This window comes from Dermacentor variabilis, chromosome 7, assembly GCF_050947875.1.
Source record: "Dermacentor variabilis isolate Ectoservices chromosome 7, ASM5094787v1, whole genome shotgun sequence".
Taxonomy (NCBI): domain Eukaryota; kingdom Metazoa; phylum Arthropoda; class Arachnida; order Ixodida; family Ixodidae; genus Dermacentor; species Dermacentor variabilis.
Window position 1 is genome coordinate 109,716,059 of NC_134574.1, and position 18,332 is coordinate 109,734,390.

The 18,332-nt window shown below is 48.9% G+C and overlaps 1 protein-coding gene across 2 annotated transcripts in view; it reads right to left on the reverse strand.

Annotated features, from left to right (window-relative positions):
* Positions 1 to 18,332, reverse strand: part of Dhc64C (dynein heavy chain, cytoplasmic) — a 111,745-nt gene that overhangs the window by 49,229 nt on the left and 44,184 nt on the right. For both annotated transcript variants that reach the window (XM_075698995.1, XM_075698994.1), the window contains 16 exons: positions 16,834 to 17,019; positions 15,616 to 15,819; positions 13,808 to 14,090; positions 13,143 to 13,243; positions 12,291 to 12,441; positions 9,701 to 9,944; positions 9,304 to 9,490; positions 8,551 to 8,763; positions 7,668 to 7,820; positions 6,275 to 6,360; positions 5,609 to 5,765; positions 4,834 to 5,067; positions 3,926 to 4,129; positions 3,113 to 3,280; positions 1,809 to 2,220; positions 63 to 216 (listed from right to left, as the gene is read on the reverse strand). In XM_075698995.1, coding sequence (XP_075555110.1) covers positions 63 to 216; positions 1,809 to 2,220; positions 3,113 to 3,280; positions 3,926 to 4,129; positions 4,834 to 5,067; positions 5,609 to 5,765; positions 6,275 to 6,360; positions 7,668 to 7,820; positions 8,551 to 8,763; positions 9,304 to 9,490; positions 9,701 to 9,944; positions 12,291 to 12,441; positions 13,143 to 13,243; positions 13,808 to 14,090; positions 15,616 to 15,819; positions 16,834 to 17,019 — 3,137 coding nt within the window. The remainder of the gene's footprint in view (positions 1 to 62; positions 217 to 1,808; positions 2,221 to 3,112; positions 3,281 to 3,925; positions 4,130 to 4,833; positions 5,068 to 5,608; positions 5,766 to 6,274; positions 6,361 to 7,667; positions 7,821 to 8,550; positions 8,764 to 9,303; positions 9,491 to 9,700; positions 9,945 to 12,290; positions 12,442 to 13,142; positions 13,244 to 13,807; positions 14,091 to 15,615; positions 15,820 to 16,833; positions 17,020 to 18,332) is intronic.

Below are 18,332 nucleotides of genomic sequence, written 5' to 3' on the forward strand. Positions count from 1 at the left end.
AAATTGTTTTTTTATTATTATTTGTGTTACGGCCATAGTTAGTCTGATGCTCAGCAACGTGCCTGTGTGAGAGTGGCTTTCGGCCAGGGTCCGTGGGCGGGTTGCATGCGCCCACAAATTGGATCCGCTCCAGCCGGACCCAGGTGTGGTCCGTGGTTCGGTAGAAGCCTCCATGCTCCACCAGCTGCCGCAGGAAAGAGATCACACGCTGCGTCCCTGAAAAGATCAAACATTGCTTTTAATTGATACCTATGACGAACAGCGCCTCAAGATGCCTCAATGCAGTTCTGGGCCCCTCACCAGGCCCCATAGCAAATTTTGGTTATACGCTGGAAGTTACGTGTCCTGCCGCGTTCTGACGCGTTCTGCCGTACAAATGTTTCAAATCAGCTCATTAATAGCAGAGATAGAAATATTTCAGTTTTTAACTTGTCCCGTCTAGCCTCCGCAAGCGAAATTCCTTCCCTGCGTTCTCCCATACAATCATGCATGCATGATTGTATGCATGCATGACGCAATCCTCAAGGATTGTGTCATGCATACGTCACGGGCCCCGTCTTTCTTTTTCTCCTTGCTTTTTTTTCCCCTTCGCTTTCTTTTTTTTAGCCGCTGTACACAAGATATTGTGATTGTCTGGTGTCGCACAGCGCATTATTTTGCACGCTGTGCACAAGGACACGTGACTAGCAGTATAATTCAGTGCTACACGAATACCGAGGCATAACAAGCGGATCGCAGAGCATAATCACGCGCTGGAACATGGTAGAAAATGGCACAGTTTCGGTACCTGCGCATGTGACTGCATGACCGTGCAAAAGAAGCAGACGAAGCAGAAGTACATCTCTCTTGCTTCGGTGCGAAGTAAAACAAAAACACACAGACACTCCGTTTGTGTGTTTTATTATTTCTCTAAACTTCCGTTCGTCAGTTCAAGCAACAGATCACACAAATAACAGATGTTGCCTTCAATAATACTCGAAGTCACCTGCCACCATGAGCGACATAACACTGCAGACCAGAGTACATAGGCGGAGGGACGCGAGTATGTCACCGGCCGGCTTGGAGTGCAGCGGCCATGAGGAGAAGGGAAAACAGCATTCGGATTGAAATTTCAGACCTTTCCGCGGCGTGTAGCGATGTAATTCTTTGCAAACACGATTGCTGGCATGCATTGCATGCTCTGCGCTTGTCAGCTCAAAATGGCCAGACCTGGTGAGGGGCCCTTTAACAGACGTGTGCTAGCCAAGACCAATAGCAGGATACCAACAGACAACGAGCAGTGCTGATAGCGAAACCTTGAGATGCCGCATGAAACTAAAGCGTGCAGAAACATTACTGATGTGACCAACTTCACTTCATTTACCTGCTGGTGTAAATGTGTTGGCACTGGCACAATTAACACAGTGTCATTTTTGTGTGCATTCTTTTTGGAGAGGTAAATCACGTAAAAGAATGTTTCCAGTACATTGCAGGTGACCATTGTGCTTCGAGATGGCGCTGCCAGTGATGCGTCTGCCAGAGATGTCCTCCAGTATGTTGGCATACACCTATGCTTTTACATTCCTGCTATGAGAACTGATGTCACAAGCATGTAAAAGCTCGAACTGCAATTCCGAAGTTCTTGAAGGACATAGCATCATCCACGAGCTGTTTGTGCTTTTTCTGTTAAGAAAGCTGGTGACATTCTTCCCTTACTGCTGAGCACAACCTATGAAAGCAGGACCTTCCGAAAGAACACCAAAGACCGGACCTCACCACTGCCCGTACAAACGAACCCCAACCCAGAGTTTGGTGCGTGTAGCGCTTACCGTACTTGTCCATGTCGGGCAGGTTGATCTCGTCGCAGAAGAGCACCAGCCACTTGCCCAACTGGATCGGGGAGAGCACCACGCCGTTAGGGGTGCGCCGGTACTCGCAGTAGTGGTCAAACGTTTTCAGCAGCAGCTCCGGGGTGGTGGCGCTGGAGAAGTTGAGGCCCACGACCTCCATGTCGGGCAGGGAGCGCAGAGCGGAGAACAGGGTCATGGTCTTTCCGGAGCCGGGGGGCCCGCACAGCACGAGGGGCCGGTGCTCGGCGAGCCAGGTGTAGAGCAGGGCCTCGTGGCGCACTGTGTCCACCGTGGGCACCACCACGTCCGGTGCGGCCACCTTGTGGGTCTCCACTTCCACCTGGGGCACCTTGCTCTGCCAGAGGGTCCACTCGCCTGTCGACAGGGACACCTGCGGAAGCAAAGCACAGTGACTGTCATTGTTGAGCAAGTTCGTTGTTCAGAACTAAGGCAGGAAAACAGTGAAGGAGCGCTGCTTTCCTGCCTCAACAATGACTGCCTGTGTTGAAAGAACGAGAGCCTGAGTTGATGATACATCAATGACAGGGAGTGTCTCAATAATGACGAGGAGCGTCCATGTTGACAATGACAAGAATGATGCTGAGTATCTGGGAAACAATGAGGACCACGACAATGAGCATCTGTGTTGACAATCAGAACAATGACAGCAATTGAACAATATGATGAGCGGCTGCGTTGTGCTGTTTTCTCGCATTGTTTACTTTGCCTCTAGCATTGTGCTCCTGCCTTGACACAGCAACTATGTGCAGGATGGCTTCAACTGCAGAATTAGCCAGCTGGTCGCACACTATATCTGTTGCCTTGAGCAACGACGATCGGAAGGTGGCTGATCATGCTGAAGTAGCCAGCTAGATGGCTACTAACTGGGGGTGGGGCAGAAAATTGTGGGAAGTGCTGCCACTGTGTGGCTAGTCTTGAACAGAAGTAGCCAGCTAAAGAAGTTTTAATAATTTTCTCACCTAATGCCAAGGCAGAAACAATGTTGGAATATCAAGTTAGACGGCTACTTGAGGAGAAAGCCGAGGAGAAACTCACTGCCTATTGCAATGGCCATCATTAGAGACTGCCGACAACTAAAGCCCTACTGTGGAAGATACTAGGATTTGCAAAGCAACATCAATTCTATTCCCAGACATTCCACACAGCCAAGAGCAGACTACATACCAAGCTCCTTTCGACGCTTGCAAATTGTTTGTTAAATTTTCCATTCATAGCAGATTAAAAAACAAACAAGAATACTAAGAAAACCAAGGCTCACTCACCTCATAGTCAATAATGGGCAAGCCTGTGCTGGCTGGCAGGGAGACCGTGGCGACGCTGCGGATGAAGTCGCCCAGTTCCGAGCGCACCTTCAGGCGGCCGTCGCCCGCAAACGACCACAGCAGGGCGTAAACGAGGCACTTGGGAATGTACTTCTCCAGCTGGTCTTGCTGTGGGGCAACGTGTTTAGGCTCAAGTCACTTGAATTCCTTACATCAAGGCAGACAAGTTACTCCAGGTATGAGAGGGCTAGGACACTCACACCAACAGAAGAAACGTTAGAGAAGTTTGCTGTGATGTCAAGTATCTCGCCGATACTGTCGCAGGATAAATTTTGAAAGGTTGTAAGGTTTGTGCATCTGGAACACAATGCAATTCTTCATTAAGGTAAACGTTCGAATAATGCCGAGCAGACACTGCCCAAGCCCATTGCATCACCTGAGCTGGTGTTGGGAGCGTACCAGGTAGCGTAGCCACCTGTGTTCCACCCTTCGTGGCTTGCAAGTCCTCAGCTGACTGCAAGGCTGACGTATTCAATATTCCAAATGCATATTATGCAGCTCAACTTTATATGTACCATTAGTTTCCCTTTAAGTTTATTTATATTTTACACAAACAATGGTATGCTCTAAGTGTTAACTGCTATCCCTGATAAAGTTTCTCAAGCAGAACGACTGTGGACACAACATCCGGCCGATTCATCTCTGAGTGATGCCAGAAATGTGCCGAGACATGTTGCGGTGCTTCTCGCAAAGCACTCTGAACACTGGTGGTGGTACGTCTTACGAAACAACCCTGCATGTCGTCAGACCAACCTGCATCATGAAATCTGGGTGCGAGTGGTTGTAGGTGAGCACATTGTGCGTTGCCTGGTTGAGCATGGAGAAAAGGGAGCCCAGGGCTCGGAAGCGGGTGAAGTCCATGACGTGCTCCTGTCGCGAGGCCCACTCCAGGGCTCGGACCACCAGGCCTTCACTGCCAAAGTAGGGCTGCAGGATCAGCGCCACGTCTCGCTGGGTCTGCACGCCAGGAAGAGGTGAAAATCGTGAGCAATGACATCGTGATACTGCACGGAACTAAAAAGCGTCGTGGATGTGGCTTGTTGATAATGTTCAACAGCACGAGGGTTGCATTGCAAAAGCAGAACAAAGGACAAGGTAAAAACTGACCAGGACAAGTGCTATCTTATTGAGGACCTGATCTGGCAGCACAAAAAAGACAGATGAAAAGAAAGGATGTCACAAGTTAGTTTTCCGTCTGTCTTTTTTATCATGAACACACTCCAACTTGCCCAGTTTTCTTCTCTTGAGGAACAATCGGGACTGTGCTTGTCCTCGTCAGTTGTTAGCTCATCTTGTTTCCCGTTTTCATGCTGTAACCTTGGTGCACCTGAATTAAAGGTGCAACTTTATTGACTAGAAAATGTGCATTGCTTGCTGTACTCATCAACATTATTCATCGAAGCTTCAGTTAACTTCATGTGCATAGGCACTAAGCAGGTGGACGCGCGGAAAGCAGAATCCAGCACTAAGGAGTACAATGCTACTACTAGTGCTAGAGAACAACCTCAGTGCAGCCAAGTTACAACACTCGAACTCGTGCCATGTTTTTTTGGGGCCAAGTGGCGCAGGTAGAAGACTTCTCTCAAACTAATCCTTCCTCATCAAAGAACGGCAGCCTAACTGAAGCACCATTCTGCAGCCACTTGTGCAGCAGCCCTCACCTGCAGTGTGGGCGACAGGGCGTCCTCCTTGGTCGAGTCCTTCTTGCCGCCGCTGCGGTAGGCCGTGTGCTCGTCATCGGCCTCCTCCAGGGGAATGTGTCGCAGCCGCAGCAGGAAGTGCTCAAAGATCATCTCGGTGCCCAGCACGTCCTCACTGAACCAGATCATGCCGCACCGGGAGACGGTGGCCAGCGTCGCGAAACGCAGGTCTTGCACCTCAAACATCACCCGCACCTGCGCGAGGAGGAGGAGAAGTGGAAGGTCACCGGTCTGTGGAAGCTGGAGTCGAACCGATGCTCAGAGGACTCTGTGGCTTCCGAGACTATGCAAAATTGAGGAGTGCTCTGGCGAACTTTGATTGGCCACTTAGGCAGCCACATTAGGTGTAGCAAGCGATGGCCCGAAAACTCGGCAGTAAAGCAGAATGTGCACTAACTCCTTTGATGCAAACTACAAAGCCTCAAACAAACCTGAGCTCAACACAGTGCCTAGAACAGGCAACAGGTATTACGAGGCTGTCTCTACAATCAAGGAGCAGGTTTAATAAGAAATGAATGCCTCCACCTTCAAAGCTGCTTCATTGTAGGCCATTGCTCAAGTGACTAACCAGTAATTTCTGGCATCCACCAACAGAAATATTCAGTTGCTGAAAAATCAAATTTACTTCCTTACGTCCACAGCTTTGTCTTTAGGAATTGCTCAGCCTCTGTTGAAATGTTTGGTATACATCACTTGCAGCTATCGTGCAACCAAACGCGCACTGCGAGACACTCACGTTGGGTGGCAGGCTGAGTCGCTCTCCGTTGGGCAGCGTCAGCAGCTTGTTGTCATCCAGCACACTGTTCAGGTTCTCAACCCACTCGGGGTCAACGTCACCGTCGAAGATGATCCACTGGCGCTTGTTGATCTCTCCCCTCACATTGTCAATAATCCTGAGTAGAAGAGGAAAGGCTGTTGTAGCCCCTCTTCTAATTGCTCACATTGTGTTTATCACACCCAGAAAAAGAGGAGCTCAAACATTCCTTTTCATCGGCCATTAGGCCAGGACGATTCTTCATTCTAAACAAACATTGGGTCGTTCTCAATAAATTTTTAAAAAGCTGGCATATCTGCATGTGCAACGAGGTCCTAAAAGTTAAAATCCCAACATGTTTGCATCACATTCACGAACTTCAATATACAACCACCAAACAGCTTGCAGAGTGCCCTAGCTTGTGCTCGACAGAAGCACGCTTCAGCCAGTGGGCAACTGCAATACAAGTTTCAGAGCGAGAGACAACGATGCTCTGAAGCGTTAAACTACAGGCTGACATCATGCAGGGAATTATGTGCCTCAATTTGACAAAGCCGTGCGCAAAAGGGCTGCCTTGCACACTTCAGAAGACTGCATACGCTTAATATGCAAACTAGTGATGGCAACAAAACTAAAAGTACCACTCACTTTCTCAGGATGTGTGTGAAGAGCCCATCAGTCCACTCGCGAGTGTTCGGGTCAAGTACACCGTAGAGTGCCTCCTTGGAGATGGCCTGCAAATCATAGATGTGCAAGTTGGCGTGAAGCAGTGCCGAAGACAAGCTGAACCAGAGATGCAAAATAGCACATGGGATTCCTCCCAAGTTTAAACAATGGTTCTCAACAGACCACAAGAGGCTGTAAAAACAAAAGCTGGCACTAATAAAACAGGTTCGCCGTCTTTTTTTCCTTATCAACGAAATTAAAAAAAAAGAATGAAAAATAGAAATCTGAAACCCTCCTGAAAGTAGCCGAAAGTACAAAGGAAGCCCAAACGACAAGTTCCTCAGAAGATAAGCTCCACAGCTGAAGAAAAAAAATTTGTCCTTGTCCGAGGATCATGCCTGTCACCACTGGTGAAGGCAGACGCTCTACCAATTAAAGCCCCTCTATTTACGTGCCACCGCGGCTTTCTTAAGTAGCAGCAACCTTGGTTGTGCGCCGCCTTTTCCCCTCACACCAAATCCGGTTCCGGCATTTCTGATTAAAAAATTTCCGGTTCCGGCATTTCCGCTTCCTGGAGTTGCGCTGCGGGAATTTCTGCTTTGACTGCTGTTAGACGACGGTGAGATGCCAGCGCGTGCTTAGCAGAGCTATGGCAGTCACCATAAGAAGAATGCAAAGGGGACAAGCTGTTGTATTCCACTGAAGTAGTAGTTCGCGGTCGCTGTTTTCCGAATGCACGGAAAACGGCAGTGGTCTCCAAGCACCCAGGCACTACATTCCACTGTATGTTGTCGCTCATGCCACAACTGGTCGCAGGTTGACGCGAAGCAGCGAACACGAGCAGATCGCTGGTTACAATAGGCGGTGGTTCTTGGATGGAATCGCATTCACAGTTTCAACCGCAGCTGGTGCAATTAAAGCCTCTCCATCGATGCGAAAGTAAACAACGCTGAAAAACATAGCGTCACTTCCACTCGGAACACGAAGCTGCAGCTACGTAAGTTCCGCTTGACGCCGGAAGCTAAGGGGGTGAGTGGGAGAGGATCGTGGAGGAGGACGGCAGGTTGGCGGTACTTAACCTGGTCAGCGGAAACGTGTATGGAGGGGCTTTACTACCAACTGCACTAACTAGGAGGCTAGCAGACGGCTGCAACTCAAGGCCACAGGAATACGACACAAACTGTCCGGAACAATCAAACCCTTTCACGAGACTTCCTCCACCTCATTAATTTCTGCGAACTCCACAGGCAAAGTTGTGGCTGCGTGTTCACACCTGGTAAGCAGCTTCATCGAAAGCAACAATGCTCACAAGTCAGCACAGACAAGCGAGAAACCTTGCCACAAATAAAACTGGTTGAAGAAGCGAGCCGATTACCTTGGGGTCGATGACGTGCGCCACCCCCTCTATGCCCTCAAGGCGCTCGAGGGCCTTGAGCAGCACCTTCCAGGCGGTCGACTTGCCGCTGCCGCTGGGGCCGACCATCATCAGGCCGTGGTTCAGCTGGGAGATCTGGTACAGCTGCAGAACCTGCGGGCCATGACGTGAAATGTGGGTCAGCTTGCATCCATTGTGACCGTGATGCTTTGAGAGTCAAACGGACACTGAATCAGTCTGCCATGTGATCACGGTGTCTAGTTATGACAGCTGCACATAGGCACGCATCTCTGTCAGTAATGTTTATCACTGACGCCCTGCAACACAAAGTACTAACAGTATTCAAGGTGAAATTTCACCACGAATACTTACCAAGTCGCCCAACTATCAGTTCTGCTACTAACAGTACTTCTTGTGCTGACAGACGTTCGGCTCCACAGTTTTCCTTCTGCGCCGGCATGTGTGAAAACCGTCCGAATGAGAAGTTCAGATGAGGCGACAGCACACAAACCTATGTTTCTGGCCTTATCTGGTTCATCACAAACCTAACATGGGAACTATCCCCATCAAGCTACTGCTGAATGACACTCAATTCACATCACCACCTCATAGAAGATGCGTCAGATGCACGAAATTTGCAGAGCAATGCTGCATAAAATTTTCACCTGAACAATGCAAGCACAATGTAGCATCCAGGGGAAATGAGAGACTTTGAAATGTGTCGAAGGGTTACACTGTGGTGCGCTTATTCTGGACAGTTTTCAGACATGCATGACCACTTATTTGTGCTTGTTTTTTAATGTCGCTGTGTACAACCCGGCCCAGATACATCCAATGACGCATGTACATGCACTGTCAACTCAAGCGGGAAACCTGCGATTACCTTCTCCATCCAGGCCCCACCCTGCTCCTCGCCCTCGCCGGCCACCAGGAACATCTCCTGGCAGACCTTGACGATGTGCTCCTTGAGGGAGCGCATCTCGGCCCGAGTGTACGACACGCCAGGGAACACATCAGACAGCAGCGAGAAGAGCAGCGGGATGTCCTCGGCCACCAGCTTGGGCACCATGGTCTCGCACACGCTCTGGATCAGGATCTGCAACACCAGGGCGTGGTTGGGCACGAGTCGGAGCAACCCTGCTACCACATTGTGGAATGGGCTCAAACTGTACGTCACAACATCTGCGCAAATAACTGACTCCCATCCCCTCTTCGTTTACTTCTGCTGCTGCTTTCACATGCAAAAAAAAAGGCAAGGGTGGTAAAGATGTTTGCCAAGTTTGAACCAAGTCTTTGCTTGCACACAATCGCCTGCACACAGCTTCCCTGACTTTCATTGTCCAAGGGCCTTGAAGCGTTCGAAACCTGACGAAAACCTCAGTGGGCTGGACCGCTGAGCTTTCATTTACGGCTACGTGCGCAAAACAAAAACGCAACATGCCACTGCTTTGTTCCACATGGAACAGTAGGAAATCTCAAGCTGCTGCAATGCTCCCAGCAAGCATCTTAACAGCCACGAGTAAGCAACAGATGTGTCTTCTAAATAATGCACCAAACAAAGACTAATTTCTAAAAACGTACAGGTTATCTGGCTGGATCTAAGTTCTCATTCAGATGCCTGAGTGACAGTGCAAACCTCTTGTTCGGGCAGGTGTTCGGCGATGGAATTCTCCTCAATGGCTCCCTCGCCCTTCTCACGCAACTCGTCGCGGATGCGCTGGATGCGGTCACGCTTGATGTTGCCCGCACTCACGAGCACGCTCTTCAATGCTCGGAGGCCAAAGTCGTAGTGCGACTGGTTGGACAGCTGCTCATTGCACAGCCTGCGATAGTATGCAACAAATTTGAGCCCCTGGTTAGCTAAACACATGAATAATCGATCGGGACAATTTACACATTACGAACAGACGACAGTAAGCAGGCAACAATGGAACTGCTGCGTTCATTTATCTAGATCGGTTCAGAACATGACAAGAGTGCCTGCTAGCGAGTTAAACTTACTAATGCAAAGACCAATGAGAAAGCCAGCTCACTTGAAGAAGGGCACAATCTTGGAGGCGAGCTTCTCGGCCGTGCGGAAGCCCTGAGAGAAGAGCATGACCTGGGCAATAAGCTGCCGGTCGGGGCTGGTCATGGCCAACGAGCGGAACAGCTTCTTCAGGTTGTCGGGAAGGTTGGAGCGGCCCGCATAGCCGGGGTTCATCGTGATGAAGATGGCCATGTCCGGGTTCACCCGCACCTGTTTCCCAATCAGCTCCACAGACAGCAGCTCAGTGCCTGCAGAAAGAATCGGGAATGTAGGGACGGCAATCCTCGCACAAACATTTTCTCCAGGCCTAATTTGACTGCCGTCGATCATGGACATATATCAAACTCGAACGCAATCACAAAATATTGTCATTTAGTAACAAAATGTGCCTGTCCGAAGTTTGAAATCTCGGCAAGTTGCGGACAGTTTCCCAAGATTGTGAAAAGTGGGAACTGCAACTCATACTGTAATGTAAAGATCCGTCCAAGTGACGGTTGGAGTCGGATTCGTTTAGGCAGCTCGCTGAATCCTAAAATGCCGTTTACAGAAAGCCTTTGCCTACAAGACAAGCTCGGCGGCACAGCATCTTAAATTCGGCCTACCATGCCTCAAGCCGCTCAGACTAAAGAGTGGATGTCATCCAAGCTTTCTTGTGGCATGTATATTGGAGCGAGAGGCCTTTTGCGTTCTTGAAGCAGAGTGGCGATCTGCTGTCGCTGATAGCAAACGGCCGCAGTTCGAATCAGGTGCAGCGAGCAAAACTCATTTTCCCTCCATGGCATGTACAGTCGCCGACCGTTTATTCGGACCTCACGGGGACTGCGAAAATGTCCGAATAAACAGGTGTCCGAAAAAGCAGATGAAGAAAAAAAAAATGAAATCCTTTATTTCCACGCACTTATTCGGGCTCGGCAGTAGGCTTGGAAGAAATCGTGAATGCGCCGTTGCACGCTGTTCCGTTTACGCGCAATCAGATAAGCCTGAATCTCGGAGAGGGTCGTACGGTCACTATTGGCGGCTGAAAGTACAGTCACTGCTTGTACACGCTCCGCATGCGACGGCAGCGCAGCACATGGTGCGTCATCTTCCGACTCAGTCATCGTCCGGCGGTGCAGCAGAAACCTGACGAATGATCTTGCCGTCGTCGAGTTCTGCGCATGTCAATACAGCAGTGTCAGCACCTATGAAACTGTCAAGTGAGACGGTGTCCGGAATCGCAATGCCACCACTGCGCAGGTCTCGGCAGAACATTTTCCGCGTCAGTAGGGAGCACATCAGAAGGCGACAAATCCTCCCGGCACCCGCTTGCCGGCATTCCCCAGCGCAGTCTGCGCGGGCACTGTCGGCGCCGTTAGACCCTTGACGCGATGTTTACGTATGCCGCGTTGGATCACCGAAACCTCGACGCAGCACACAAAGCAAACACCACCGTGCCGACACCAGTCGCACAAACGAAAAACGCGGCCTGCTCGCAGCGTCAATACCTCTTCCGCGAAGAAACAAATCAGCTGCTGGATTGTCTTGACATGGCTTACTAAGCTGAAACCGGAACTGCTGCAGAGCCGCTCTATCTAACCAGGCAGAAACGATGATGATGAGCGGGGATTTCCAGTAGCGCCACTTCGTGGGGCAGCAAGGAAGCTCCGTTCAAAACAAAAATGGCGTTCAGCAAGTCGAACCATGCACCGGTCAGAGTCGGTGCATGGTGCTCTCGACCGAGTTGGCTAAAGGAGTGTCCGAAAAATCAGACGAGAGGTTGCAAGGTGTCCGAACTTTCGGCAGTTGTTATACATTATGGTCTATGGGGAGAATGGCGGTGCCGCGAAGCTGACCGAATAATCGGGCATGTCCGAATTTTTGGAGTCCGGAAAATCGGTCGGCGACTGTACTCCCATTCAGATTCAATCTCTTGTTTGACAGCACCTCTGAAAACAGTGCCGACAATAATTTCATAATCAATAGACTCCCTTTACATCGAAGACATCATGACAATTTGTTTGTCTTATCAGAAGAATGATTGGAAACATGACCAGGTGCATCCAAATATCTTACTTCAAAACGGTAAATGAAGTAGACTTAAAACGGGGGAAAATGATATACGTATATAGAATTTATTTAGCTGAACTTAACAGAAAGCTGTGTTCAGGTGGTACTCTTGCTTGGTTTCACACAGTGCGTGATGGATGTTCATCGCTTCTGCGCAAATCAGAAAGTAGCCACACCATCATCATCTCACCTAATGACCTGAAAACTTCCTTCTGTGCCTTCGTGCTGCTGGACAAAGTTGTTGGAGAAATCCTTCTAGCCCTTGGTGTGAGGCCAGCGAAGCAAAGAATATGTATAGAAAGTACCAGAATAAAGCCTTATTGTTCTTCCCCGCCTGCCGTCTGCTTTTCTATGTTACTGCCCGGTCCTCCGCTGGCATTTAGGCATACATGCCGGCCAGCTCGATGCGCGTTCCAACACAGCAGTGTATACACTGGCGTCACGGTGCTTTAGCAATCTAACTGGCCAGTTAGGATGCCAGCATGCTTAACCTAACCCAACACGGACTGGCTTAAAAAAACACAGGGGTACATATAAGCAGCGCTTACCCCTTCCTCCCTCACGGCTGCGCAGGGTCTCCTGGATCATCTGGATCTGCTGCGAAACGGCCGAGAGCATTCGCTCCTCGAGCCGGTTGAACTCGTCGAAGCAGCCCCACGCACCCACTTGGCACAGGCCCACGAAAATGCGGCCCATGGCCTGCGCGCGTGGAAAAGAGGAAAGCGCAGAGAGTGGTAAGACTCGGAAAGGTGCCCGTGAAGTGTACTTTGCTTTCTGGCTGCCAGCGAGGTTATCAAGCAAGACTTGAGAGTGAGCCAGTAGGTATTCCATCAGCAGTAGACTTGAAGCACAAAAGAAGGTGTGCACATTTCTCTTGTGAAAGACCAAATAGATAAATTTGGTGCTTCTTGGTTTCAAGGCAAGACTAAAGTATTCGAGTGGGTTCTTGGAGCTTCTGCGCTTATACTTGTCTACGGTTGTTCAATGGCAAGATGATGTAGTAATGCAAGGTGAGATTTCTGCCAGTTAGCCCTTGTCCGTGTCTGTCTGTACTTTGCTCTCTGCTATTACTTTTCGCTTCAAGTCTACTAGTTGCTGTCAAAAGAAAGCTAAATCAACGAACAGAAAGCTTGACATATCGCCATTTTTTTTAGTCTTGCAAAGCAGTTCAGAATGAAAAAAGGAAAAACCATGTGAAAAGTCTATAGGCCCATTATACACACCGTTTCTCACTTATCACCGCTTCGCACTTTGTGGTTTCTGTCTTAAAATGCACTAGCCCACAAGTGCTACAGATTAACAGCAACGTTTCAAGAGATGCCATACTGGGATGACGTGGCAATACCCATTGCATGACAAAGGCTAAAAGCAAAGCATAGGCATGACAGTGACCACTTCACCTGGAAGTCAAAGGTCTCGTCACAGTTGAAGACTAGCACGAACCGGCCCAGCTGATGTCCAAGGGCCTTCACTGACTCTGTCTTTCCAGTGCCAGCCGGTCCTGCGAGGGCACAACCGAGACAACTGCTCGTAAGAAAACACCCAATGACTAAACATGGCTATGGTTAAACACAGACTAAGGAAAAACACAAAATTTGTTTAGACTGACAGATCCCTTTTTGTTAATTTTACAATAAGTTTATTACCAGAAGAGTAAATTAAAACAAGTTCTTTAATTTTTGAAAAACGTCAGCACGGCTACTTCAGTGTGACCTCATGAATTTCAACGCGTCCTTTTCATATTTGCACTGTTGGGCCTAAGTAAAAGTTCTTGAAACTTGCCAAGTGCAGTCTTTGACTCTTTTAGAACACACTGTAGTCCAGCTTTGCCAACAAAAAGTTAACTATGCCAGAGCAGACGCTGTCAAAATCTATGACATCCGGGTGAGCTGATGCAAAGTTCCGAGGTAGCGTTGCCACCCTTCACGTCGTTTTTGAATCGTTCCTTGCTTGCCAAGGGTCTTCTCATGGTAAGTAAGAGTGAGTGTTTTGCAACTGTAGCAGGTTAACTCGCTAAAACAGCTCAACTGAGTGTCCCTCTAATGTGCAAGCACATCTCTCTCACCGAAGGGTGATCCTCCGAGACGTGCCTCCAGGGCCTGGGTCATGGTCAGGTAGCAGCGGTCCGTCAGGGGCGTCTGCACAAGTTTGTCCTGTACGCCCAGGTACTCAAAGCCGTAGCTGAACCGGGCGTTGGCCATGTGGATCGAGAGCTGCCGCAGCACCTCGGGCTGCCGCGGGTCGAAGTAGAAGCGCATCTGGCTCAGCCACTGGAAGTCCCGGGGTCCCTTGACGCCGCTCTTCAGCAGCGAGCGAGTGACGTCACGCTTGTGCACGAACTCTGTGATCTGCGCACGAGGGGGAACAGAGGAATGACAGAAGTTTGGCATGGCGTAGCCAGGAAGACCTACGTAAACAGCTAGTTTTTGGAGAAGCTGACATTTACTTATTACTGTGGCCTGGCCAAGAGACCATCTCTGCAGCCCGTATCTTTTAGGAATGCCACCACCACGGGCTGCCACGCGAGGGCAGGGTGATGTCGTCATACGAGGAATTTAGGCTGGCGATTGCATTGCCACACTCTGACAGGGTTATTCTGGACCTACTCTTGGGTTTAGCCAAGCAGCTCTTGACGTCCCTAAGTAACCCCTCCCCCAACCTTTTTAATCTACATAATAGGCCTTCGGGCCAACTACTACAAACATCTTTATAATCATCATTTATGTTGTTTATACATATTGGAGTTCTGCTGGGCTATACCAGGAGCGGACAAGAGAGAAAGAGAAGACTTAATTCGAATGATGAAAAAGCAACTGAAACCACCCAGTATATATGTACCAGTTCATTACAAAATATAAATTCAAGGAAAAGAAACAAACTTGGGCAAGAACATCATACAAGCTAGGTGTCTAGTTATAAATTGAATACTATGCTAGAGTAAGTAGGAATTCTAACACTGACCGAGTTGTACCAGGTAACAAATTCCAATGATCAAAATTCCAATAATAAGATACAATTAAGAGGGGCAACCAAAGTAACCCCTTGGTAGTAGCTGTTCTCCCCCTTTGATTTTGAAACAACTTGCTTTATACAGCTTTTTGCTATGATTTGTGACAATGAATTATGCTGATTCTATGGTAACCTTATGCACAGCTCATAGTCTGGCAGGGCAGGAGCTTCCGCTGTTAATGGTGCCACCGAGATTTTGTTCCTGCAGCAATTTACAATTTTGTTCCAAGCTCGCCTTAAACAATACGTACGTGGTATAGATAATGAAAACTACAAATCAAGGGTGTTCGCCATTTCTTGAACTATTCAGCTTTAATGATGCCAGGAACTTGCAATTAATCACTGGTGTGTTCCATCAATTATGGTATTCACGACTCCACATGCCTGCACCAATGACTTCTATTTGCAGACACTATCCCATTTGACGTCACCGTGACAATCCTTTGCAATGAATGGCGAGAGCGAATATCTGCTCGTTCTAGTTCCATTCTTTGCACTCTTTTTCACTGTGAAGCCATGCCAACGAGCTCAAGCTCAGATATTAATAAAAGCATAACACAGTTACAAATGACGACAGGCCGACACATTTGTTGCAAACATTCACATTATTACCGCACTTCGCGACTCTTCCCCAACGTTGTCCCCATGCTGTACATCCTCGCACACCACACGCAAGACACCTGCATGCCACCCGTGCCTTCCTTTCTTTCTTGGTGCTGCACTAGCGCCACCTGGTCCTTCACCTGGCAACCACAGCCAACTGCGTGTGCGGCCTCCGAGAACCGTGCCTTGCCTCGCCTCAGAGATCTCGGTCCGCTTATGCCACCACCACTCTACTCCTCCCAACATCTCCCATGAACTTACCAGGTGCTCGAGCTTCTTTCGCCGGAGGGGCGGCTGCTCCTGGAGGACGGAGTCGGCGAGCACGTTGAGTGTCTGCTCCACGGACTGCAGCACGGCCTCCAGGGGCTGGCTGCTGGCTTCCGTACCGGCCTTCTCCATCGTCTGCAGGGCGGCCTCCACGTCCTCCGACCAGGAGATTTGCGCCGCCAGCACCACTATCTGGCTCTGTGCAGGAGACCGAGAGAGAGCGACCGCATTCAGGGTGCCGCACGAGGCCGAAACGCAAGGAGTGTGCTGTGTGAACCGAGACGTCGATTGCCTGCCGTGACAACTTGGCAAAGCATTGGTTCGGGCTGGTTTCCAACACTCCTAGATATTTGCGTCGAATTTTAGGACGACACTAAAACACACGAAACAATACGCATGTGCATTGTCTGGAGCTCACCACGACGCAGAAATTAGCAGCGTCAGCTTTTTGGATGTCTTGAACCAGTTGTCAATTCTTTGGATGGCTGGCTTCAAATATTAAATGAAAGTGAAGCGGTTTGACTCGGTGCCAAGCACACTGTTCTAGCATAATACCAGTAGCACTGTTGCCCACATGTGCTGATGTGTCTGGTGTGCCGAGGCATGCGAAAGCGATCAAGAATATTACTGGTGCCACTTTGGAAAGACTGTGTGGTCTATGCTCGGCCAGAGGGCTTCTATGTTCCAGATTTCGCTTATCTTGAAACTTCCCTTATCTCAACACTCGTTCTGCTTTTTACAGCTTTGTGTTAACAGGGTTTTGTCAACTTTTTAACAGAAGGTCTGCTACACTGTTCTGTTAATTTCAAAAGAAGGTCCCAGTTCACAATGTAGTTGGTAACGAAAAAAGGTGATCTGATTAGAAGTAAACGACACATGTGAAACCTACAAATGGTCCTTATCATTATGCTATCTTTATTGTACTGTTATCTCCCAATTACTCCTTTTTTGATCTAGTAAACAAATTCTCGACATTCCCATAGATATGTTGCACAATTCAGTTTAGTTTAAACTGCCAGCAACAAAGGCCATTAAAGGAAGCAGTTCTGAAGAAAACAAGCTCCCTTGCTGAACCATTGGCTCTAACATTAAGACAGCCCGCCCCCCCTTGTTTTTTTTTTGCCCGCTGTTTATAGAGCAGTTATGCATTGCGTCCACCGCATTCCCCTGTGTTATTTGTGCCACTTCCAACCCGAGCCTCAATTTCCTCACCTGGTATCGGTCGGTCCAGGCCATGTACTCCTCCTGCTTGATGGTGCCCTGCTTGAAGGGCGCGCTCTCAGCCACGGCCGAGGCCAGCCGCTTGGCCAGCGTCACGCGCATCTCCTTCTCCACCAGGGTCAGCCACTCGTTGATCTTGGGGTTCTCCGCAATGGACACCGGTGTGCTGAACACCATCTGCATGCACACGAGCAAAAGAAAGGAGCTCACACTTCTGGTGCACAGAAATGACACAAGTAGAGACAATCGCACAGTCATTTTGTCCTAGTCTTTCTCGGTGTCCCTTTCTAAACCAAACCGAATGATCCATTTTCAAAAGGAACAGATTCAGGATGTGCGCGAATGCAGCACTAAACGTGGCAAAGAACGAAGAGTTCAGAACAGGCTCCACCCACAACAGCATGGCGTCTGCCCTCTGCGACTCTGCCTTCCAAAACGCGGCATAGACAGACTAATATTTAGGGGTGTGTGAATAGTAATTTTTGAGACTGAATCAAATATGAATCGAATAGTGCAAGAAGCAAACCAAATCGACTGAATATCAAATTTACAGTAAGCCTTTATAATGAAATCTCTTCACTTAAATTATTTCATTATTGAAAACTTCTGCCAGCCTCGATCCAAACACGCATTTTAAACCAGATTACTCGAAGCACACCGAAAAGCCACTTAGAGCCACTTCACTCCACTTAGAGTGAACTAGCAAGGAGCTTGTGCGCTCTCATGGTGGCGCTCAGTGCCTTTAATGCCGACACGTCAGCGTGCGACCCTTTCCGTCGCCAGCTACTCCATCTTGGTGCCGCCTCCATGCTGCGGCCACATGTTCTAAGCGGTGAGCGGTGCCATGGCAACGAACAAGCGGGCGCACACTCCTGACAGCACTCGTCGCCTTTCAAGCCGATCAAGCGAGCGCCCCTCTCTGTCACAAGCCGTTGGCATCGTGGTGTCTAACGCACCCTTTTCCTGCATGCTGCTGCACCCGCGTGTTATCAGTGGCGAGTGATGCCACCATGGAGTCATGGCACTGCGGAAGAAGTGCGCAATGTAACAGCTGAATGTTACTCCGTGCAGCCTTCCGCGTGCCCAAGGCCATGTCACAGAAACCAAGACTCACTACTTTCTTTGTGTGGGATCCAAAATGTGCTGTGTGACACACGTATTAGTCATCTGCAAAGTTGTGCTATTTCAGCACTACTTTCTCGGCTTTTATTGAGTAGTCACCTTTATCAAATTACCGCTTATATTGAATTTTTTTCACCGTCCTATTCACTTCGCTATAACAAGGGTTTACTGTACTTTTAGAATAGTTTTTGGATAATGAGTGGCAATTTTCACAATAGTTGAAAAACAAGGTTCACATCCTACCGTATTTACACGATTGTAAGTCGACTCGAATGTAAGTCGACCCCCCCATATCGCTTGACCGAAAAAAAAAAAAGAAACCCGAGGGCGCATTCGATAACGAAAATTTATTAGTAGCTGACATGGTC